The sequence below is a fragment of the Chaetura pelagica genome, unplaced genomic scaffold (genome assembly GCF_000747805.2).
Source record: "Chaetura pelagica isolate M959 unplaced genomic scaffold, ChaPel_1.0 scaffold12, whole genome shotgun sequence".
NCBI classification, from domain to species: Eukaryota; Metazoa; Chordata; class Aves; order Apodiformes; family Apodidae; genus Chaetura; species Chaetura pelagica.
In genome coordinates this window covers 3,400,389-3,425,518 of record NW_009952801.1, presented here as the reverse complement: position 1 = coordinate 3,425,518, position 25,130 = coordinate 3,400,389, and the positions used below count along the sequence as shown (strand labels likewise).

Sequence of the window (25,130 nt, the reverse complement as noted above, 5' to 3'; positions counted from 1 at the left end):
TGATCAACTGGCATGAAGTTAAGTTTCTTACTTCTATAACCTCCTACTCTGAAATGGCTTTGATGCCTTTAACAATCAGAACTGGAAGGAAAAATACAGAGCTTACTAATTAAGCATAGTGCAATGATTTGCATATAATAAGCAGATACATATGCTTGGGAGTATATCTTATTCTATTTGCTACCCAGCTGATGATTTATTTTTTTCAAGTGTCATACTGGGTTGAGCTTTCCTTTGCTTATATTAACCTGTTGTTGAAAAAATAACTGTGCCCTTCTTAAAGTATATCCATTCTCTAGATGCAGTCTGTGACTGCTTTTCATTCTGTTAAAAGAAGCATCCTAAATAGTATTATAGTAAGGAAAACCAGAAAAAAAAGGAAATAATATTGAGGATTCGCTGATGAGATTGAAGCATATAAGACAAATTTATGCTCCTGCATGTGATTTATGTTTAGTTTGCTATACTTCTACATGAGGCAAATTGTTATCCAACAATAAAATTCATATTTTAAGAGAGAGAAAGAGCTTCTCCAGTGAAATTGGAATTGAGTCAAATTTTAAATTATGATGGAGATTTAGGCCAAATGCATGTGTGTCCCTGCTTGAACAAAATTTGCTCTTTTGCAGTGCATCTGGAGAGGTTGAGAGGGATTTTAGGGCTGCTAATGTAGAGTGAATGGATAATTACCTCTTACATGTTCTCCAGAAAAAATAACAGTGGCAGCAAGAGATCACTGTAAATGTCCTTTGAGACACCAAAATTCCCATTAAAGCTTTTTTCCTCTCTTTCTTTCTTACTGAGGGCAACAAACACTTTCATGTTGATGAGTTTTAAAAATAATTAGGAAAGACTTTTCAGTCACTTCTTTGTAAAGAGTCTCCTTGAAACAAAATGACCTTTTTCTTTCTGTCTTTCTGTCTTTCTGTCTTTCTGTCTTTCTGTCTTTCTGTCTTTCTGTCTGTCTTTCTGTCTGTCTTTCTGTCTGTCTTTCTGTCTGTCTTTCTGTCTGTCTTTCTGTCTGTCTTTCTGTCTGTCTTTCTGTCTGTCTTTCTGTCTGTCTTTCTGTCTGTCTTTCTGTCTGTCTTTCTGTCTGTCTTTCTGTCTGTCTTTCTGTCTGTCTTTCTGTCTGTCTTTCTGTCTGTCTTTCTGTCTGTCTTTCTGTCTGTCTTTCTGTCTGTCTTTCTGTCTGTCTTTCTGTCTGTCTTTCTGTCTGTCTTTCTGTCTGTCTTTCTGTCTGTCTTTCTGTCTGTCTTTCTGTCTGTCTTTCTGTCTGTCTTTCTGTCTGTCTTTCTGTCTGTCTTTCTGTCTGTCTTTCTGTCTGTCTTTCTGTCTGTCTTTCTGTCTGTCTTTCTGTCTGTCTTTCTGTCTGTCTTTCTGTCTGTCTTTCTGTCTGTCTTTCTGTCTGTCTTTCTGTCTGTCTTTCTGTCTGTCTTTCTGTCTGTCTTTCTGTCTGTCTTTCTGTCTGTCTTTCTGTCTGTCTTTCTGTCTGTCTTTCTGTCTGTCTTTCTGTCTGTCTTTCTGTCTGTCTTTCTGTCTGTCTTTCTGTCTGTCTTTCTGTCTGTCTTTCTGTCTGTCTTTCTGTCTGTCTTTCTGTCTGTCTTTCTGTCTGTCTTTCTGTCTGTCTTTCTGTCTGTCTTTCTGTCTGTCTTTCTGTCTGTCTTTCTGTCTGTCTTTCTGTCTGTCTTTCTGTCTGTCTTTCTGTCTGTCTTTCTGTCTGTCTTTCTGTCTGTCTTTCTGTCTGTCTTTCTGTCTGTCTTTCTGTCTGTCTTTCTGTCTGTCTTTCTGTCTGTCTTTCTGTCTGTCTTTCTGTCTGTCTTTCTGTCTGTCTTTCTGTCTGTCTTTCTGTCTGTCTTTCTGTCTGTCTTTCTGTCTGTCTTTCTGTCTGTCTTTCTGTCTGTCTTTCTGTCTGTCTTTCTGTCTGTCTTTCTGTCTGTCTTTCTGTCTGTCTTTCTGTCTGTCTTTCTGTCTGTCTTTCTGTCTGTCTTTCTGTCTGTCTTTCTGTCTGTCTTTCTGTCTGTCTTTCTGTCTGTCTTTCTGTCTGTCTTTCTGTCTGTCTTTCTGTCTGTCTTTCTGTCTGTCTTTCTGTCTGTCTTTCTGTCTGTCTTTCTGTCTGTCTTTCTGTCTGTCTTTCTGTCTGTCTTTCTGTCTGTCTTTCTGTCTGTCTTTCTGTCTGTCTTTCTGTCTGTCTTTCTGTCTGTCTTTCTGTCTGTCTTTCTGTCTGTCTTTCTGTCTGTCTTTCTGTCTGTCTTTCTGTCTGTCTTTCTGTCTGTCTTTCTGTCTGTCTTTCTGTCTGTCTTTCTGTCTGTCTTTCTGTCTGTCTTTCTGTCTGTCTTTCTGTCTGTCTTTCTGTCTGTCTTTCTGTCTGTCTTTCTGTCTGTCTTTCTGTCTGTCTTTCTGTCTGTCTTTCTGTCTGTCTTTCTGTCTGTCTTTCTGTCTGTCTTTCTGTCTGTCTTTCTGTCTGTCTTTCTGTCTGTCTTTCTGTCTGTCTTTCTGTCTGTCTTTCTGTCTGTCTTTCTGTCTGTCTTTCTGTCTGTCTTTCTGTCTGTCTTTCTGTCTGTCTTTCTTTCCAGAGTCTTTTGAAGTTTTTTTTCCATATAATTCAGGCTGATAAGGATCTTTGCATCACTTATTTGGCAAGAGGGCAAGTGTTTCTTTGTCCAACACTAACCTTCCTTCTCTGCCCATTATCTCTGGTGAGGGCTTTAATTGAAGTCACCCCTCCTGAAAGATATCTCCAACCCAGTTCATTATTGATTTTAAAAGATCTGACCTGTTATCATTTCCTTGCTAATGGGTTAACCTTCTTACCTGAAGCTGAATTAAAATAAAGAATGACATTTCTGATTCCCTAACTGTTGCAGCCAGAGGAGCTGTGCTACAGTGTATAATGTTAGCTCAGCCTTTTAAAAGGAAAAAAAAAAAGTTATTTAGCTTGATGAGCCTTCTTGGGCTTTGTAATGGTAGATCTTCACTCATGTGCAGTTGCTTTCTGGAAGGGTTTTTAATTGAATATTATTCCATCACAGAGGGATGCTCTCAGACTTGTGTCTGTTTTGTGAAGTTCTATTGTAAAGTTATTCCTGGGAATTCAGATCTAATAAATCATTAGCAATTCAGTTGCATTAGCAACTGAATAATATGCAGTTAAGTAAACTTTTAGCGATCTATGTATTTGATTGGCCTGGCATCTCAGCATCATTTTAGCAGTTTTGAAGAACTGGTCTCTGCAGACACTTTTTTAAAATACGTTTTTCCTAATTCCAGATGCAGTGGCTTCTTCATAAGTAATTAGGCAATGGCTTAACATTTCCTCATAGTGTGACTGACTATAAACAGTCCTTTCCCTGTTCAGATATGTAGGTCTCTCCCAGTACTAATTTCCTCCTTTATATCAAACTTGCATATGGACTGTTCCTTCACCATGTAGAAAAAGAGTTTTATGTTTATCTAATATTCTGAATTAGTGGGAGGAAAAAATTTAAGAGTGACTATATGTGTGTATGTACACATACACGTATTGTTCAATGACACTTTACAATAGATTTGTAGTAATAATGCCTGTGGTGTTTTATAAAAAGTGCTTTATGAATTCTTCTCAATGTGTATTTTTTGAATGTTTTCTGCCATTTCTTTTCTGTCATATTTCCTTCTTTATTCAATTATTTTTAATTGTAAAATTATTCCAGAACTAATTTATACTGTAGTTAATATTTAAATGAAATGTGACTACATGTTACACATTATAAGTATATGGGTGTTATCTATTAGTAAAATTTTTAAATTCCTAAGATAGTTTTCATAAACAATTTTTCTTCCTGTCAGATTTCTGATTCAGAATCTCTGGAGTGGAATTAAATAGCTGTTTCTAGAAAGTTATATAGTTTATACTAAATACTATAATTAATTAACCCAAAGTTTTAACAGATGGTATTGTCTTACTGTCTACTTTCTGGATATATCTACTAATGAATATTTAATGTATTTTAGTATCTATATAGTGATTTAAAGTTTGTCATAGCAAAGTTTGAAAAACTATGATTCTGGAAATTACATAACCAAATACTTCCCTGTGATATATGTAGGAAGGCAGCAGGGAAGGCCAAAGGTCCCTTAGAACTAAATCTGGTTAAGGAAGTAAAAGAGAACAAGAAGGTCTTAAAATACATCAGTGCCTAAAAGGAAGAATAGGGAAAATGTGGGCCCACTGCTGAATGAATTGGAATCCCTGGTAACAGAGGATGCAGAGAAGGCAGAGTTGCTGAACTCCTTCTTTGCTTCTGTCTTTACTCCTAGGACCAGCCCTCGTGAATCCCAAACCCTGGATGTAAGAGGGAAAACCTGGAGGAAGGAAGAATCTCCAGTGGTCAGTGAGGATTGGGTTAGAGATCAGTTAGGTAAACTGAATATATGCAAATTCATGGGCCCCAATGGGATGCAAGCACAAGTGTTGAGAGAGCTGGCTGACGATGTTGCCCTACCACTCTCCATTATTTTCAAAAGATCATGATAAATAGGAGAGGTATCTGAGGACTGGAGGAAAGCCATTGTCACTCTAGCCTTCAAAAAGGGCAAGAAGAAAGATTCAGGAAACTACAGACCAGTCAACCTCACCTCATCCCTGGAAAAACAGTGGAGCAGATCATCCTTGAGGTCATCTCTAAGCACATGGAAGGGAAGAAGGTTATCAGGAGTAGTCAGCATGGATTTACGAAGGGGAAATCATGCTTGACTAATCTGATAACCTTCTATGATGTTATGACTGAATGGCTAGATGCAGGGACAGCAGTGGACATAGTCTGTCTTGACCTTAGCAAGGTTTTTGACACAGTGTCCCATAACATCCTTGTGAGCAAGCTCAGGCAGTGTGAGGTAGAAGAGTGAACAGTGAGAAGAACTGAGAACTGGCTAAAGTATAGACCCCAGAGTGTAGTGATCAATGGTGCAGAGTCCAGCTGGAGACCTGTAACTAGTGAAGTCCCCTTGGGATCAGTGCTGTTAACATCTTCATCCATGACCTGGATGGGACAGAGTATATCCTCAGCAAGTTTGCTGATAATATGAGACTGGGCGGATTGGCTGATTCACCTGAAGGCTGTGCAGCCATTCAGCTTGACCTGAACAGATTGGAGAGCTGGGCAAAGAGGAACCTAATGAGGTTCAACAAGAATAAGCGTGGAGCCCTGCATCTGGGATGGAATAACAACATGCACCAGTACAGAATAGCAGCTGACCTGCTAGGAGACATCTCTGTGGAGAAGGATCTTGGAGTCCTGGTGGACAACAATTTATCCGTAGGGCACAATGTGCCCTTGTGGCCAAGAAGGCCAGCCGTATCCTGGGGTGCATGAAGAAGAGTGTGTCCAGCAGGTTGAGGAAGGTTATCCTTTCCCTCCACTTCACCCCAGTGGGACCACATCTGGAGCACTGTGTCCAATTCTGGGCTCCTCTGTTGAAGAGGGGCAGGGATTTACTTGAAGAGTCCAACAGCAGGCTATGAGGATGATTAAGGGACTGGATCACCTGTCTTAGGAGGAAAGGCTGAGAGAACTGGGGGGGGATCTTATTAATGTATATAAATATCTGAAGGGTGAATGTCAAGAAGGAAGGGCCAATCTCTTTTCAGTCATGCCCTGTGATAGGACAAGGGGCAATGGATGCAACCTAGAACAGAGGAAGTTCCACCTCAACATGAGGAAGAACTTCACTGTAGGAGTGACGCACTGTAGGAGCACTGGAATAGGCTGCCTGGAGAGGTTGTGGAGTCTCCTTCTCTGGAGGTCGTCTGGATGCATTTCTGTGTGACCTGCCCTAGATTCTGTCATCAGCAAACTTGCTGAGGGTGGAAGCAATTCCACTGTCCATGTCTCTGACAAAGATGTTAAACAGCACTGGTCCCAGTAGTGACCCCTGAAGAATGCCACTTGTCACTGGTCTCCATCTGGACATTGATCACTACTCTCTGAGTGCAACCATCCAGCCCATTCCTTCCCTTGTCCACTGATGATGTGATCCCATCTTAAAAGGCAACCACATTTGTGAGGCATGAATTTCTGGTGCCAGAGTGTTCTTACAATGCTCTCTTTAAAATACTTGTATACTTCTATTTTTTATTTTTTTTTTTTAACAATAGAGCTTCATTGCATTTTTAGTAGCGCATCTTAGGTTCTTGTAATAGTTATTACTTGTTTCTAAAACAAAAATTGAAAAAAACATATTTACATAGCAGGGTTTGTTAGATATATTTCCAACATCCAGAAAATAGACAAACCCTCTTACTTGAATACAATTGGACGACACATTTGTCAGATGGAACGAAGTAATAGTCACTTTTTAAAATTAATTATTTATCTCAGTTGTGTCTGTAATTAAAATGATTGATTATAGAGTGCTCAAATTAAGACATGACTTACTTTGCATAGGTTGCAGTGACAGTTTTCACACAGTCCTGACAAGGATTCTTCAAAACTAATACAGATCTATCCTTGTCTGATTTGCAGTGGCACCTGTATTTTGAGTATATCCACCTGGCTTAGTTGGCTTTTCTTCCCATAGTTTTAAGGGCTATATCTATACAATGGAAGTAACACAATTTTAGGGGAAAGTTGCCATTTAAAAATTGAAAATAGATTTCACGAGATTTTGGCAAACTGCAGATGATAATGAATAATAAATGAACAGAGAATATGCTTGGGAGAATGTATCTCAGCATGACATAAAGTCTTAGTGCACTTCAAAAGATTTATGACTGGATTGTTATTTCAGCCCAACACATAGGCACTTTAAATAATGAAATATTTAAATGTCAATTAAAAAAATAGATAAAATTGACCCATTCTGTAATGTTCTTTATTTAGAAGATGCAAATTTTAAAAATTTTCTTTGCTCTGATAAATTAGAAGTAAACAAAAAGCATCATAGGTCCAAAAGATTATGTAGGTGATGTTACTTAAGTTCAGATCTTTTTATTTGATTTGATTCCATCCCACTAGTTGCAAAGTAAACCACTATAAAGAACCCAGAGATATTAGAAACCTTCCCATTTGATCCTTGAATATCTATATTAGTTCTCTTGTGGCCAAGAAGGTAGAGGGAAGACACAGACAAGAGGCTGTGCACGCTATGCTCTATGAATAAGGTTTCTGTCAAGAGTAAGAAAAAGCAGCAGCTTATCATCTGGGCTTCTTGCTTTTTAATTAAAATATACCTTTCAAAGCAACCAGGATTTAGGGCAAAACTCAAGGGAAAGGTATTAAGTAAGAGAGAAAATAACAGAACGTATTCCTACTGCTATTTACTTCTTGAACATCTTTTTTCATCAATATATCTAAATGGGCTTTAAAAATTCATATTGTTTTCCCTGCCTTACACAGAAGCTGATGTGCAAGGAGACAGAAATGGTGTATGTAGATCAACCTGCAGGCTCACAGTAGGGCTGAGAGTAGAACCTAAATCCCTTTCTGACTTCATGCAACTTAATTGTAATGTTTTGCCTGCATTATATCTTGCAGAAAGTCTGACCCTTTAAAGAAGTCAGGGTGCAAAGATATTACATTTAATTTCTGATGTCTGGTGCTAGTAGTCTAGACAAAAAGCTGTTGCAAGTCTCCAAAAAGCCATAGCAGTAAATTTCTTCATATCTCAGTGAAGGAGGTTTTTGACTTGTTTGCCCTTGGCTAATGTTAGCAGCAACTGGGATTACAAACCACTGGGCTGGCACGAGTGTGATGGCCTTTGTTGACAGATGTACCCTATGGTTGTGGCAGCCTCAGAACTAGCACTTCTGGCCATCAGCACCACAGCAGGAGGCTACAATGAGCAAGGGAAAGAAAGAAAAGGGCAGAAAATGAGACAGAGGCAGAAATAAATAAAAGCATTCACTTGGTCTTGATGCTAATTGAAAAAAACATTTTGTCTTCTCTTTTTAATATATCAGCCTTCGTGTACTGAAGATAATAATGTCTAACAAAAGGAATTGCAAAATATTTGTGATAGAAGTGTAAGTGATCTGATTTAAAGTCAGTGTTCAGTGTGGCTAATTACCATGAGATTGCACAACACTGCAGAGAAATAAACTCTCTTAACGGAACCAAGCAATTGTTGATGTGACTCTGTGCTTATGCCCAAGTGTCATGACAGGGGTTAGCAGTGTTTTTTATATTGATCTAATTGGGGTTCAGTCTAATGAAAAGTGAAGGGCAAGCCCCAGCTGGCTGAATTAGTGCAAAAATCTGCGTTTCCATGTGTAGTCACTGAGAATAGTACTAGCAAAGAGATTTTCAGGTTAAGTGGGATATTCTCTTAGCAGTGTTTCATTTAACATACTGCAATTTCTGCTGAATTTTGCTTTGAGATTTCTGAGTGACTTGAATGTAAAATGCCAAAGGGGAGAAATAGTGAATCTTGGTTTAAGACCAAGGGGGAAAACCTCATTTTAATCTATACAAATCAAATACTCTTCTTTAGTAGGCAGAGGATCCTGCATTGGTTTTCTCAATAATGTATCCCTTAAAATCAGATTCTGATGCAGAGCTGCAAAAATCTACAGAGACACAGATAAGAATAATTTGTGGTGATGTTATTGTTGCTCATATAATTATAGAGCTTTCACTGTAAAATGTTAATATTTACTCATTATTGCAGCCTCTATAATAACTGTTGATTATTGAGTAATTATCAAGTAACTATTGATTTCACAGATTGGCTTGTAATTGGCTCTGTTGTTCATGGGAATGGTTTTTGTTTTGTTTTTCCTTGCCTACTGTATAAGAAGAAATATGTTCATGCCATGTGTTTTCCATCATTACCCTTCTGGTAGCCTTCCATGGAAAAAAATCCAGAAAATTTAGGAGTTTCTGATGTGATTCCTAAAACTGGTCTTCTTTAGAAGGCAGTTGATGAACACATGGATGTTCTTTATCTGATGTCCATGTATAAGTATTAGTTAAATCAGAATGATTGTGCCAGTATGTCTACAGTGGTATGTCTATAGTGTGTGGTGGGAAACCAGGAGGATACCAAGGAAGGCACCATATATGCTCTGAATATTTCTAGACCTTCTTCAAGCCTCTGTTCTTTTTTGCTGTAGGAGATGGGTATCAGGGTAGGTAGGTCTTTGGTATGACTCAGATTAGCTGTCTCACACAGGAGATGCAGAACAGTTTTCAGCTGTTAGTAATCAGAAAAAGCAAAACAGACGTGTGTGAGAGAGATACAAGCCAAGGTTAATAAAGCCTTTCATCCAACTTATAAAGCCTGCAAGAGTGTTTGTGATGTATGGGAATCACCATTTTGTCAGAAGAGCGTTATCTGGCTTTTCAGCCAGAAGTGTGACTAGAGACAGAACATAAGGAGAGGAGCTTGAGGAATACATTAGTATGGTTTAACACCACCTCTAAGGAAACTAAGAAATGTTCATTAGCCAGCTTTGTATGTAAACAGACTGGGCTAGAAGAAACTATATTCAGTATCTTGCAATATCAGATTTATTCCAACATGACTAGAGGCTCAAAGCAAAGTAATTGCTTTGTACAACATAGAAGCTCTATTTCCCTTTCAAGCATGCTGCTTTAGTGAATAATTCCTTTCGTGTATTCATTCAATATTCAATTTGGCTGCTACCACTATACTGTGTGAAGGAAAAATGAGTAGTTAGTTTAGCGCTCATGCTAAAAAAATAAGGTTTGGAGGAAAAAATGTTTTAAAATCTGGATAACGCTTTGAGAATTAGCTTAAGGTTTTAATATGCCTAAAGGAAAGGATTTCATTAGAGGTTATGACAACACCACAAAAACAGATAGCTCTGTGCTGTGAGCTGCCAGCCTTTCATGTTCGTGTATGTGCTAGCATATACTTCAAATTATTGTGTTGCACCACTACTGCAAGCTAGTGGCTCTTGGTAGCTTCATTTTAGATACCAATTTTCAGGGTGTTGTGCCACTGTATTATCAAATTACTTTGGAAAGAAACATGGTGTGAAAAGTGTGAGCCTTGATGCAGTTTATTTAAAAATTTGAATCCACACAGCCTGAGCACAAAATAAATGCTGAACAGTGAGAAATATATGGAGATTGATGGGTTTTCTTATTTATTTTTTTAAGTGGTGTTTTGGGTTTTTTTGGTTGTTTTTTTTTTTTAGTTTTGAATTAAGTTTTGAGACGTCACTGTTTGAGGAATAAAGAACTAGCCTTATATTAAATAAAGAATAAAAATTTTGAGCATTTAGCTTCTTTATATATTTCTTTGTACTATAGAAAGAAATAGTTTTAGCCTCTTCGTCTTTATAACTAGTAAAGACTCAGTTCAATATCTATTATAACTGTTACAATATTAAGGCAGAAAAAGCAAAAAGCAGTCAAAAAACCCTCTACTGCTTGAAACGTGATATTAAAGCTACCTTGAATGAAGAGACAGAAGGTCACTGCATCAACACTGGGAAAGCATGTTAAATTCTATTTTTTTTCTTAGAGAGCACACAGCATTGGTTTAGAGACACACACTTTCTACTAAACAAAAAGGAGTACTTGTTGGAGTAAAAGGAGTTAATTTCACTTCCAGCAATTTGTAAGGTTCTAGTGTGACAATGCTCAATTAGGGAAACACTGAATAAGTGTTAAGCTTTTTGTGATCTTGATGCCAGAATTTAAGCTGGTATGGGTACTCGTAGGTTTGTTTTGTGTGCCTTACATTGATGATCTCAAGAGAAATTTGAAAACAGATGGATAATGTTAATTACCATGCCATTAATAGTAAGAGGAACATGTGTGAGTATATTTTCCCAATGGATATTAATAGAGAAAAAAAATAAACGGGCCCATACTTATAAACTGCCTTAATAATTTTGCACACAGCTAGGAAGATTTCTAAATGGCTGATTTTTAAATACTTTCAGGTTTGACTTTATCGCATTGTTTGAAAGTGTGCCCTATAAAGTTTCAGAAACTGAAATTTTAGATTATATTTATCTACATCACTGTGTATCAAGGTTATTTTTGTGTGTTTCCTTGTTCATTTCATGAATGTGAACAACTCGTTCTTCAGATTATGAAATTATTTTAACTGTAGTGCCGTTTATACTTTTCCCCTATACTATCAGGAAAAAATAATAAAAAATACCTAGGAGCCAAATAATTTGTAGGCATTTATAGACACATTTGATTCCCCATTATCTTCCTCTGAATCACAAGTGTTATGTTTTATTATGTTGAGAATCCTTTCATTTTTTATCTCCCTTCCATATCCTAGATCCGTTTTCCTTGATGCAGACACTGCCTTGCATGTTCTTTTCAACCTCTGAAAGAGGGAGATGAGAAAGACAAAAGCATTAAGTAGAAGCGACAGTCAAGGTGATGCATAGCACTCCTGGGGGGGAGAGTTTGCTGGCAAACCGAGGCAGCAAGTCATGCAGCACCCAGGGAGTCCCGCCATGGGTGGGAAAGAAGCAAAAATAAAGGTTTTGTCTGTTAATGATCTTCTACTGTTTTGGTACTCCCGATAGTATAAATTACAGAATCTGTGTTTCCAACAGTGGCCAGCTTGTCATGTTGGCAGCATCTCAGATTCTATATTAAAATAAAAAAGAAAGCCCTATCAATATTTTATCTAGAATTGCAACATTTTGCTGCTATGTGTAATAGACAAAGTGTATCAGTGAGACTTAAGTTTCGTGTTTAGACTTTGACAATTAGCTACTCTTTGTGATAAAAATATTCCCTTGTGACAGAAGTTGTTTTTTCTTTGCTGACATAACTATATAAAGCAAATATAGATAATGTAGATATACTGTACCAAGTTATAGACATGCTTTTCATATTGAATTTAGCCAAGCAGATCTGCACGTCATTTTGGCTGCAGCTCGAAGGCTGTTAAAATCTTGTTGGCAGGCTGTTCATCCTGCTTCTTGACTGGCTTTGCTATCAGAGGCTGTGGTTTGCATTCACTGTCATCTCTCAAGTCCTTCAAAGACTTCTTGATCTGTCTCTTTTTGACCTCTTTCAAGATTTACTGCTTAGGCTTGAACTATCTCTTGTAATAGTGGTGTCTTGCTGTCTCTCAGCACTGCATCAGCCAGTTAGCCTTCTTGGCCCTCATTGCTACATCATAATACAAAGAAATTTGAAGTCTCCAATCTTGTGTAAGGTTAGCTTGTTTCTGAACTTAGGAAAAGTAGATTTCTGCTAATCAGTCTCTGAATAGTCTCTTTAAATACAATCCTCTCAAAATACTGAAAACTAAGCTGCTCATTGTCTTCTGCCTTCCGAGCCTCTCTCTCTGGCATTAAACTGTTAATGCTACTTACAGACGCAAAACCAGTAATACAAAATGGGTCAAGAGCAGTTCTCACTGAAAGTACAGAAAAACTCAGATTTATTCAGAGGTGCAACCCTAATTTCTTGTACATGGGAGTAATGTTTTGCTCAATGTTTTAAGATATGTATTGGGGTTTATGTTTGGGGATAGTTGGAGGCTTTTTTTGTTTCTGTTTTTTTGTATGTGTATTTAGAGAAAAGGGTTTTCACATAGCCTTATTTGCTCTGGCTCAAAGTTCAAAGTATGTTTTTTCTTTATGAAATACTGATAATTTTAATACTGGAAACCATATTAATAAGTAAGAGATTAAATACTTTGATAGCTTACTTTGTTCAGTTATCTACAAAGCTAGTGCTTTAGTGCGGGATTTGTCTTATTTTTTAACTCCACTGTTAACTCCACTCCTTGAAATTTCAGAATAAATTTGCAGTAATGGTTAATTCACTTACTTTCCTGCTCCCTAACAAAAATAAATGTTAATCCTCCAAAAGCTTAGAGGGAATCTTAATATTGTATTTTGCAGTAATCTCTTTAGAAGACAAAGAATTACAAATGACATTTTAAACTCACTAAGACTTCAGTGACAGGTCCCAACAACAACAACAAAGAAGCAAGCTTTCTATTTATTTCTGTGATAGCCATTTGTAATACTCTGATTAAAGGAAAAGCAGATAAACAATGGTATTTTCATGAGAAAATACTACAGGTAAGCTATGACTTGTTCATCTAAATATGTTGAAAACAAAATCCTAGGAAAAACTACTTTGCATTCACAGCAGCAGCTTTTTTTCCCCAATGCTAAATTGTTTGGGAGCACAAACATCCCTTTGCCTGGGTGTAACTGTATTGGCGCACAACAGGGAGAGCAGAGCATCCACGTGAAGACTGCTACAGTGGGAATGAGAGAATCTCAAGGATATTCATAAGAGCAAATTAAAACATCGCATGAGGCCTTGATTAAGCTCGACAGCTTTCCTAAAGACTTTCTGTTGTTATTACTAGTGCTTAACATCAGCTGAGAGTTTTGTGGAAGAGCAGCCACCCCCACCTCCTGCAGCCTTTAAGTGGTGGTAGGGAGTGAGACTCTTTACATTGTGTTTTGCTGGTCTCTTTCATTGCCGAGTTGCATAGCTATGCTACACAAATTGCTGCGAAATTAGATTTATCCCAGAATTTCACATTTACAAATGTTGTAGTGAATGCACTGCCCATAATAATGAGATAATATAAAAAGCATGTTACAGGTTATCCTTTTTCTCATACTTCTGAGCATCATTCTCTCTGCCTTCACTGTTTTATAATCGCAGATCTTCAGTAGTGTCTTGACTAGCAGGTAAATACTGTAAGCATGTGCTGGGTGCTTTCTCTTCAGTCTGAAAATGAGGAAAAAAAGTTGTCAGTGGATTAGGACTACTTTGGGATGCATTTCTTGTTATTTGAACGAAGTTGCAACACCCCTATACTCAGTTCAGAGACATATCTTATCCTGCTTTTCTCTGATTATTTGCAAACGCCAACCATGTCTGGCCTTGATGCCTGCAATGTGCTTGAGGCAACTTAAGTTAGAAGTGAATTATTGTAGGCTCTTTCTATAATTTGGAAAGAGAGATGCATACCTGTAAAGTCAATTGCAAAGGAGCTTCTCTCTCTCTTCTCTTTTCTGTATCTTCCACGACCCCAAAGAGTAATTTGGCTATTTGTGAAGAGTGGTACCAGTTACACCTATTTTTGTTCCTGATTGGGGTTAAATTTATCTTAGTAGTTGGTGGAGCCAGTCACAAAGATGAAGGACATAGCATAAAAAATAGAGAAAGTTGGAGGGAGTGGGGGTTATGGCAAGGAGCAGGTGGCCAGATTGCTAGGGCAGAGAGATTTCTAGAGGCCAGAGAGCACAGGACAGAATTTGCTGCCACTCAGGTCACTGTATGAGAGAGACATGTAGAGTCACCACAGAGGCTCAGCAGAAAGGGGAAAAATTGTGTATAATGACTTTATTTTTTCTTGCTTTCAGCTTTCTTTCTTTAAGCCCTCCCCTCTCTACTAGTTTAAAGTTGTTGTGCAAATTTATCTTGATTTGGTCAAGCATGGAAGCTGTTTACTCTTTTGAGGGCGCTCACTTAAGGAGAGAACCTGAACAGATCTCTACCCCAAAGCTGTGGCTCGTATTAGGGGCCTGTCATAGTCATATAAAGAAGTGTGCAGCAGAGTGGAAATGTAAGCTTATGGAGTACTCATGGCTTTGTATTCTAAGTGGATTATTTTGTATTTGAACATAAAAATCAACTTAATGTAGGTAAGGAGGAGAGTCAGATACATCACTAATAGCTCAGTGTCAACAACTATATGAACTTAGAGGTCCTGAGTATTAGTTTGCTCAAAGATTAATCTAATTGTGATTTGTTGGTATTCACTGGCAATGCTTCTATAAAACTCCATAGTACTTGACAGCAAAAGCAAAATAATACAGTTTAATACATAAGCCTCTCCGTGCATCTCACTGTTACTTTGGATCCAGTTCTAAAAGCAACATTCTTGTAAGATCATGAAAGATCTTCTGTTTGCCTAATTATTACCAACACATACAGATTTGTCTTTTCCTTATTTACACTGCTGAAGGCAGTTAGTGCATTGAGACTGAGATTTTCATCATTTGCATTAGTATGAATCTATCAATGAATTGTATTGAAAATACTTAGATGTCAAGCACAAATTTCAGTACAATGTGATTTCTTGGTTTAATTGATGACTGGAAATTTGGTAGAATCCCAAACAGGCAAATTCTTCTTCCGCAGTACAATAAATACTTGCTCTTTAAAAAGAGCGATTTCTTCATTGAACACACATAGTACAGACAAGGTGCAGGGATCTGATAAGACAGAAAATTGTACTTTGCAAGATGAATGATTTAGCTTTATTTCAATCACAACTGTTTTAGTATCTCTGCTTTAGTTGGAGATTTTCTGCAGTGTTTGTTCTTTTAGAGTTAGAAAATGTTCCAAGTGATATTCTGGGGAAATGATATCACTTCACTCAGTGTAAATACACTTAAATACAACACCTGTTATATCATTTGCAGAAAGCTGGTTAGAGATAAAGTAAGGTAATCTTGCTGGAATAGAAACTGAAATGTATTTGTATTTAAAATACGTTTATTTTTCTGCATAGTGAGCTAAACCTTGGAAACCTTAATTCAAACTTAATCTGCAAAAAATACAGAGGAGTTTCCATGGGCTGAATAGGCCTCTGCCAGCTGGCCTTGCTATTGAGTATTAATGCTTAGGATTTTAGAACTGCAAACAATCTGTTCAGCCACAGTGTCTGCTTAAAAAAAGAGGCAATGAGGAGCAGAGGCTAAGTGTATAGCTTATCATCAGCCCATTCCCAAATTGCTACTGAAGTTAATGTTGGATGAACAGCTGAAAATTGCATTGAAGAGTCAATGAGAGTTTCAAAGCTTATGGGGATCGGTAATAAGATATGGCTTCATATTCCAGTCATTCAATATAAAAGTGCTGTAAATAATTTGTACCTGCCATAGTTACTTTAACCTTCTCTTGTGCAGTACCAGAAATATTCTGTTAACCTGTTTGCGAAATAAGGCTCAACCCAGCATCTCCCACAACTTTACTCACACAATTTTGTTACTGAGGTCATTCAGGTGACTGAGGATTGTATAGCCTGGACTTAATTTCTTCATGGAATGTGAGCATTCCACAGTCAGAAAAAATGTCTTCTGTGTGACCAAATGTCTTCAGACAGATATCTTTCCCTTGGAAAATGGTTTTTTTTCTGGGTTGCTTTTTCTTTTCCTTTTTCATATTAAGTCAATGCACAGTGTGTATGAGGGGAGGTTTTTTAAAAAACAGATTAATACAGACTTTTTTACACTTTGAGTTTTAAGTTTTGTGAGTTGAACTGGTTGAATACAACAGTTTTTAATAATAACAAAAGCAAACATATCAGCTTTAAAGGATATAGGTTTATATTGGGCTTGTTGACACTATGAGTCAAGTATTTACCATAGACCTTATAGATTTTTAAAAAGCAACAACTTCTGTTCTTTGGAGAGTTACCACCTGGTATGTCTCTGCAAGAACTTGTTCTATATAATAATTTCATAGGTTGTGTTGAACAAACACTCCTTAACTGGCTTTTAATTTTTATTTTAGTCATAATAAAGGAAAGAATATAGGTGCTCTGTGTGAAATTACCTTTATTTTTCAGAATTTATTATGTTTATAATACATTTGTATAATGAGAACAACATTTTGTCATTATTTAACAAATTTGTGAGGAAGAGAATATGACATTGACATCAGAATATAAAGAGTAGTGTAGTAGACATGCAAAGAGAAAAACCAGAGCAGTCCAGGAAAGGGTATTCATGCAGGGGAGAGAGAAGATTAAGTTCTTGCCTTGGAAGGGAGGACTTTGGCTTTTATCTTGCAAGTTAAAACAACACAATGACTTTGTGATTGCTCAGTTCTTAGTTCTCTATGGTGATTAATTCCTGTGTATTTTCTTGAAATTAAATATTTGACTTGTCTAGGATAAAAAGTGAAATGAATCTGTAATCATAAAAATAGGAGATGAAATATAATCCCATATGTGGTTTGTGTTTGCCAATTTCAAGTTTCTCCAAGAATGAATTTCTATAGGAAATGCAAATCTAGTTCTTTTGGTTTTGCACTGTGGCAGAAAAACAATGAAGTGTGCAATGGTAGCATCTTCTCTTGTTTTCCAGGTCCATGGGGGAGATGCATGGGAGATGAATGTGGTCCAGGTGGCATCCAGACACGAGCAGTGTGGTGTGCCCATGTGGAAGGCTGGACTACCCTGCCCACGAACTGCAAGCAGCCGGAGCGGCCAGACAATCAGCAGAGCTGTTTTCGGGTCTGCGACTGGCACAAGGAGCTGTATGACTGGCAGATCGGCAGCTGGAACCAGTGCCAGCCCGTCCTCTCTCGCAGCCATGAGAAGCCCCTGGAGTGCATCAGAGGAGAGGAAGGGATCCAGACAAGGGACATCACCTGTATCCAGAAGGCCAATGGAGTGCCAGCTGAGGATGTCATCTGTGAGTACTTTGAGCCGAAGCCCCGCCAGGAGCAGGCGTGCCTCATTCCATGCCGGCAGGATTGCATTGTGGCTGAATTTGGTCCCTGGTCGGAGTGCTCCAAGACCTGTGGCAATGGGCTTCAACATCGAACTCGGCATGTTGTGGCTCCACCACAGTTTGGTGGGTCTGCTTGTCCTAATCTCACCGAGTTTCAGATCTGTCAGTCTAGCCCATGCGCTGCTGAAGAAAGCCTGTATAGCCTAAATGTGGGACCATGGAGTGCATGCTCTGTGCCTCATTCCAGACAAGTAAGGCAAGTGAGGAAACGAGGGAAGAACAAAGACAAGGAAAAGGACAGACAAAAGGCAGTTCGGGATCCCGAAGCTCATGAGTTAATTAAGAAGAAGAGGAATCGAAACAGACAGAATAGACAGGAGAACAAATATTGGGACATACAAATTGGGTACCAAACCAGGCAGGTCACATGTACTCACAGAAACGGGAAAACTACTGCTTTGAGGTAACCACTGTTTATTAATTTGCGCTTCTTTATTTTCCTCTGTTTAAACTAATGTACGCATCAGTGCACACTGGTATTATTTCACACAATCCTGAATCTCAATAAGGGACACATGCTATTTCCAGTATGAACATCCCTCATCGAGCTCAAGATGTTTCTGTGGCATGAAACATGCAAATTGTGCTGGTGATCATACTAAGCATCCCATAAGTGTGCACTGTTAAACTAAGCTACATCCCTAGCTTCAGTTTGTCTAAATAGATTTCCTCTAAAAGCTTGTAGATATTTGTTAAATGTCTGTTTCTGTAGGTTCAGAGAGGTTTTTGCTAGCAAGTCGTGCATGTTTGAAAGAGATGATATTACTGCTTTTAAGGTTCTGGGCACAAAGAGTGATGTGCAACTGGACTGGGTCTAACTCACAAGTAGAAAACAGGGCGAAAGATGCTGCATGTGAAGACCCTATCTATTCTTTCTAGTACCTTTTTTTTTTTTTTTTTTTTTTTTTTTTTTTTACGTAGAAGAGCATGGAATATTGTTTGTCCTTGATTCTACATCAAAATTCCTGAAAGGGAGACTGTGGAACTTCTTTGTTTCTTCCACGTACTTCCTCTTTTTCTTTCTCATCTGCACCTTTATGCTGTCTTCCTGTTTGTTTTTTTTCCCCCTGATATTTTACTTTATTTATTATTTTACTTTTCATGAGTTTGGGCAGTCACAGATGTTTTGATAATGCTATAGGCTTCTGGATACTCTTCTGCAACTGTATAAACTTCCAGTGATTTGTTTTACGTGGTGTTCTTTTGCTAGCTCATGTTTTTTTCCTTTCTATCCCCCAAAACGTTTTTGTCCAACTCAAAAAATCTTCTTTCAATCTAGTCTATCTTTTCCTGTCTTTGATGTGATTCTTTCTATTTCCTTCCCTCTAGTTCAATGCATGATTAATCAATTTTACTTCAACTGTGAAATGACTAAGATATCTTGCTGAATGAGGCTGACACCTGTTCCTGCTAGGTTAGTGTTTATGAACTTTTTTGAGGGTATTGTACTTTGAAGTTTTGTTATACCAGTTAAACATTCTATCACAGAACTTCTAATCACTTCAACCTTTCCTATCACGAATGGTATGTTTTTTCAAGTGTAATAAACATTTTTTTCAAGAGAGGATCTAGCAGTAAAAGAGGGAAATGGCGAGAGTTCCCTGGTCTAAGGGAAGAAGTGAAATAACTGGGTTGTTTAGTTGGAAAGAGAGACACACAAGAGAAGAAGTGAAGTATCTAGGAGTGTGTAAAAACACATCAAAACGAAGACTAGAATGAAATATTCTCCATCTATTATGAATGTATAGGAAAGCAATACTGGGCTAACCATAGCATTGCTGAATGAGGCTGAACTTTTCTATACTGGTAATAGCAAAGCTCTGGAAAAGATTGCCTGAGGAATGTGTGGCATCTTCATCTTCAAAGGTTTATAAGAATAGGCTAGGAAATACATGTGTCCGTAATGACACACCTCCAGTAACCCTTGGTTAGGGGAGAGGGACTGACTGCATAGTTTTTGCAGTCTCTTCTAGCTTTGGTTTTCTACAGTTCTTTCATATTTTGACTCACACTTGGATTAATGTCCTCACAAGGAATCTCAAAAATCAGCTTGCTCAGGCAGTCCCAGGTGTCGGCTACAGTACTGACTCAGTGCTGGTACAGGAAAAGGTTTCCTTTATCCCTTCCTTTTCCAGCCTCACATCATGCAGCCCACAGTGTGCCTGGTCCAGAAATATAATTATCCTTTAAATAGAGGGAATAATTTATTAGGCGTGTCAGTTGCTAGCAGATAGTAGCCACCTGCTCGGTTTGAAATCCACCAATTTTTTTGTAAAGTCAAACAAATATTTCAGAGCTGGCATATGAAAAAAATGGTCATGAGGGAAACATTCACGTGCTGAGGCTCTGATGAATGGTAAAAGACAGTGCAAGTATAGTTGGAAGTCGATGACATACTTTACTTATCATCATTATGTTCACTCTTCAATTCACTCAGATCAGTAAAGCTGTCTTACTTTCAGATACCTTACTGTATTATAACATAAATGCATATTTCAGGCTGTAGCAGGGATATGGATGAAACCTTGCCTGAGGGCAAGTGACTGGTGGAGTCCCTCAGGGGTCAATACTAGGACCGGTACTATTCAATATTTTAATCAACAACCTGGATTGGGGAACAGAGTGTGCCCTCAGCAAGTCTGCTGATGACATTAAAGTGGCAGGTGGGGCTGACACATCAGAAGGCTGTGCTATTCAGTGAGACCTAGACAGGCTGGAGAGTTGGGCAAGGAGAAACCTGATTAAGTTCAACAAGGGCAAGTGTAGAGTCTTGCATCTGGGGAAGAACCAACCCCATGTCCCAGTATAGGTTGGGGCCTGATCTGCTGGAGAGCAGTGTAGGAGAAAGGGACCTGGGGGTCCTGGTGGACAGGAGGATGACCATGAGCCAGCAATGTGCCCTTGTGGCCAAGAAGGCCAATGGCATCCTGGGGTGCATTAGAAAGGGTGTGGTTAGTAGGTCAAGAGAGGTTCTCCTCCCCCTCTATTCTGCCTTGGTGAGGCTGCATATGGAGTATTGTGTCCAGTTCTGGGCCCCACAGTTCAAGAAGGACAGGGAACTTCTTGAAAGAGTCCACTGCAGAGCCACAAAGATGATGAAGGGTGTGGAACGTCTCCTTTATGAGGGAAGGCTGAGGGAGCTGGGTCTCTTTATCTTGGAGAAGAGGAGACTGAGGGGAGATCATCAATGTTTACAAATATGTAAAGGGCAAGTGTCAGGAGGATGGAGCCAGGCTTTTTTCAGTGACGTTCAGAGATAGGACTAGGGGCAATGGGTACAAACTGGAACATAGGATGTTCCACGTAAACATCAGAAAAAACTTCTTTCTGTGAGAGTGACAGAGCACTGGAACAGGCTGCCCAGAGAGGTTGTGGAGTCTCATTTGCTGGAGATGTTCACAACCCGCCTGTGTGATGTGCTCTAAGTGATCCTGCTCTGGCAGGGGTGTTGGACTAGATGATCTTTCAAGGTCCCTTCCAACACCTAAGATTCTGTGATTCTGTGAGGCAAGAAAACAATAGATAAGCAATGTAGGAGCAGTTCACAGGGGAGAACATTATACAAATGATGAAGTGGACATTTTGATGTCTAATGTATATGAGTTTGTTGTTAATGCACAAGGGATTTCTAATAGTCTTCTTGTCAAGTTAAAGATACAATCTTTTTTTTTCTGGTTGCATGGTGAAAATAAGAAAATTTGGTTAAATTACTCATGAGAAATTCCAGCATTGACACCTTAGCTTTTAGACTTATTTATGTATGTCACCTATATATCCAGTTTCATTTACACTGCAGTCTTTACTAAGTGGTCAAATGCTTCATTCTTTTGCTGGCATTCCAGAATCTCAAGTGATAAGATTATTCTTGCCATGTTTTCAATGCAGCCAGCTCAAATGATTTTATAATCTTCATCACATAGTAACTGTGTTACTAAATAATATAGACAAGTAAACCTGCTGTGCTCGTACGAAATGCTCCTCAGCTTGAATAGTCCATGTTCAGGGAGTTTTGACTTTAGCAATCAGAAACAATCAGCCCCCTGGCAGCATGACTGAAAGAAGAACAAAAGCCCTCAGGCAAGTTGTATTTTTGCAGAGGTAGCAAAATTGGATAGTATAAAAAGAGTTTCAAAAAACAAGTTTCAGAAGGGTGCTCCTGAGAAAATGGTTCTGTAACACTGTCAGCAAAACTTCAAAAAGCAAAATTCTCTTGACACATCAGCACATCAGGCATGGTAAAGAGAAGTGAAACAAGAAAATCAAAGTGTAATTTATAGGCCTTATTGCTGAGTGAACAATACACAGTCTCCTGTGAAGGATGAAATATTGGATTTTGTATTGCTCATTCTGCAATAATGTACATGTTACATGGACTGTAAGAACATGTAACAGAATTACAGTATTTTCTTGGCCTGTATGTTTCTGCGCTTCAGCAAAGATGTTGAAATTCACTGACAAACCGCATCACCTTCCCCTGTAGTAGTTCATCCACAGGCGAGGGGACAGCCTGCAACTGCTAAGAATCACTTAGCTCAAATGGCTGCGAAGGGGCCTGTAGTTAAAGCAGTTTTGCAAGGTTATCATTGCCTGTTTAAATAAATAATCCCAGGAATTTCTCAATTATTTCCTTTCTCTTTCTCCATCATTTGGATGTGACTTATTTACCTTGCTTAAGGTGGGACCAAAACATCCCTGTCTGAATGGGAGAAGAAATGGAGAACAACAAGTAGGAAATGGTCCCCACCAGCCCTTTGGCTGCTGTCTCCAGAACTAGTTAATAGTCACTTGACACCACTTCTGTGGCTGACACTTGTTTGTGAAGCTGAATATTATAAATGACTTGAAGTGAGAATTCAAGGGGCAGTAAAATTTTAGATTTATTCTGGGGTTTCATTTCTTTGTTGGGAAATAAACTTAAGTAATAACAGCAGTGGAACATAATAAATGAAACTCTAAGAAATGCTGACCATTTCCTGGGCAGGTTGGTTTAGCCCCTTTATGCATTTGATTGTATAATTGTGTTTCATTTGTTTGACCTTTGTCCTTCTCAGAAAGTAATTATTTGTAATTATTTTACTTCCCTCCTCACTGGGAGATTCAAACCCATAATACAGCAGGTCAGTTTGTTGGACCCTGTAATATATTCCTTGCTCTTAAATAGCCTGAAAAGACTCTCTGTACTTCTCTGGGGTGCTCCATAAGGCAACAGGCAGAGTGATGTGTGTGAGGGTGGGTGGCAGTGGCTAAGGTGGAGTAGCTTCAAGGGGATAGGCTGTGGGAGGGTGAGGTAATAGCAATGTGGAGAGGACAGATTGTAGAGATGAAGGAGCATAAGCAACCTTTAGCTTGTTCATTGAGAATCTGGTAGAAGTGTGCATTTCTACTGGAGGTTTTTATGTTACTGGAAACATAGCTCTATAGGTGTTGTGTAGAGGAAGCCTCCAGGCTCACCACACTGTGAGGCTTTAGAAGCCAGAAGTGGTTCACTGAGAGAACACCTGTAAATATCACATATTTGGATAATGAGCTACATACAGTCATCTTGATAAATTAATTTGGAATCTCTTAAAGCGTATGCTGTTAAAAAATAAAGAACAAGGAACAGGGAAGTATCTTAGAAGAAAACATTCCTGAAAACTACAAACTGCAGGGTAATTTTCAGATGCATCAGGATAATAAAAATGTTAAAATATTACTAGAGAAACAGGATACAAACATTTCTTTCCTACCGTTTTCCACTGTGATTTTAGAATTTCAATGAATTTGAACGTCAGAAGCCTCCTGTAGATTTTTTTATGTGATTGTGGTGGAGACAGTAGTTTCTGTGAATATGTGTAATATTATTCAGTGGGAGTTATGTTGTGTTCAAAGTACCTGCTCCATCATTTTACTGGGGCTGCTGTTTTGACAGCATCTTGTCACTATTGCTACGCATTTGACACACCATGCCAAAATCTAGATTTAAGATGGAAACACACACACTGTACTGAATAATTGAAACAACAGAAATGAACCATTTCTTTCTCTGCACCATATTTTAACTCTTTTCCTACAGTGAACAGTTGTTCTGTCATTTAGATGCATGGCATTCATATATTTCTGTGCAAAGCATCAAAATTGGATGCCTTTCTAGAATATATTTTTTATTCAAATACATGTAATTGGTCTTCCTTAGCAAAGTATGATAGCTTATAATGTAATGAGGGTTGAACCTACATGTCCTGATAATCTCTTGTGGCCATAAATGGTATGAACGAACAAATGAATTCCATGAATGAATATGATGTTGAATTTCTAGCCTTAATTTAGTAAGAGATTAAGATGCACAGTGTTATGTGGAATTAGGCCCTGAGATCTTTAAAAAGATTCTCCTACACTGTACTTTTATGCATATTTTCTGTTTCATTGTCAGAAGACTTCTTATGTTCATTGACTTCAATATACCCAAATAAATGAATACCAATAAAGCAACATTTTTCTAAATTTTGGGCATCTTTATATTGATATCCTATCATAGTCTGTAAATAGTCTCATAAGGAGCAAACTAGAATGCATTACTTGTTTAGAGTTGATTTGTTTTTTCTATATGACTGCTAAAAGTAGTTTGGGACATAGAATATGTCCCTGTTTTATCAATGAGTTTTATGAAATTATGGTACAGTACATGAGCTGAGCATCTTTCTGGGAGATACTGTCCCCCAAAGAGTAGGGGCACTGCACAAGAGGGGAAGTCACAGAGTTCTGCTTCATTTTAGAATCTCCAGAATGGCAGAGTTCGGTACTTTAGCACCTAACTTCATGTTGCCACCAGAAATAAGATGTCCAGCCTACCTCTTCAATTGACCACTTTTTTCCAAGTGTTGGAGACTTATAGTGATAGTGTCAAAGCTAAGCATCAATGCCTATGACACAACTAATACTAGTAATATAATTTTTAGTAATGTATTTTTTTATATTTTAACTTCAAATCCCCCCCCAGCCCCCCAAAGTTTAGTATTTTGTTTATTATTTCTTTGCCAATAACTCCATGAATCTCTTAGGGTCAAAGTAAATGCTGATTAATGGTTTCTAATAAAAATTCCAACTGACAAACAGAACCCGCCCCAGAAAACCTTTAATAAGTCATCTATGTAGACTATTGCCAAATAACCTGCTCTAACCCTTTTAAAATTATCTATAGCATGGGATGTGCGTACATGTACGTACAAAGACAGTACCTCTCCCTAAACACTTCTGATTTCTTGTCTCCTTGGACACTCATGGTGTCCAAGCCCCACAGCAGCTGCTGTTGCCACTTGTTTAGGTGTAGCAGAACTTGTTGTTTATGTGCCTATATTAGCTGATATATTTTTTTCCTTGACACAGTAGTTTTAATCTCTGTTTTCTTTTCTCCTGTAATATAGAAAACCTGAGGGGCTTTGTTTTTTTTCAAAACCATTTTGGACGTGCATCTTTGTTGGCAGAACTAATTATAGTTGTGAAAAGATGATGGGAAAGTAATCTTGTGAAAAGCACTTAGGTGGACAGTGCTTGAATTGTAAATGAATAAAAGTGGCCTCATTGTTTCTGTGATTATAACAGCCCATTATACTGTGAGTTTCTCAGAACAATGTACAATATGACTGATATTAAACAGTGCAGCTGTAGG

General features: G+C 38.2%; 1 protein-coding gene across 1 annotated transcript in view; it reads left to right on the top strand.

Annotated features, from left to right (window-relative positions):
- Positions 1-25,130, top strand: part of THSD7A (thrombospondin, type I, domain containing 7A) — a 196,484-nt gene that overhangs the window by 59,640 nt on the left and 111,714 nt on the right. The window contains exon 2 of the mRNA XM_009994927.1: positions 17,054-17,885. Coding sequence (XP_009993229.1) covers positions 17,054-17,885 — 832 coding nt within the window. The remainder of the gene's footprint in view (positions 1-17,053; positions 17,886-25,130) is intronic.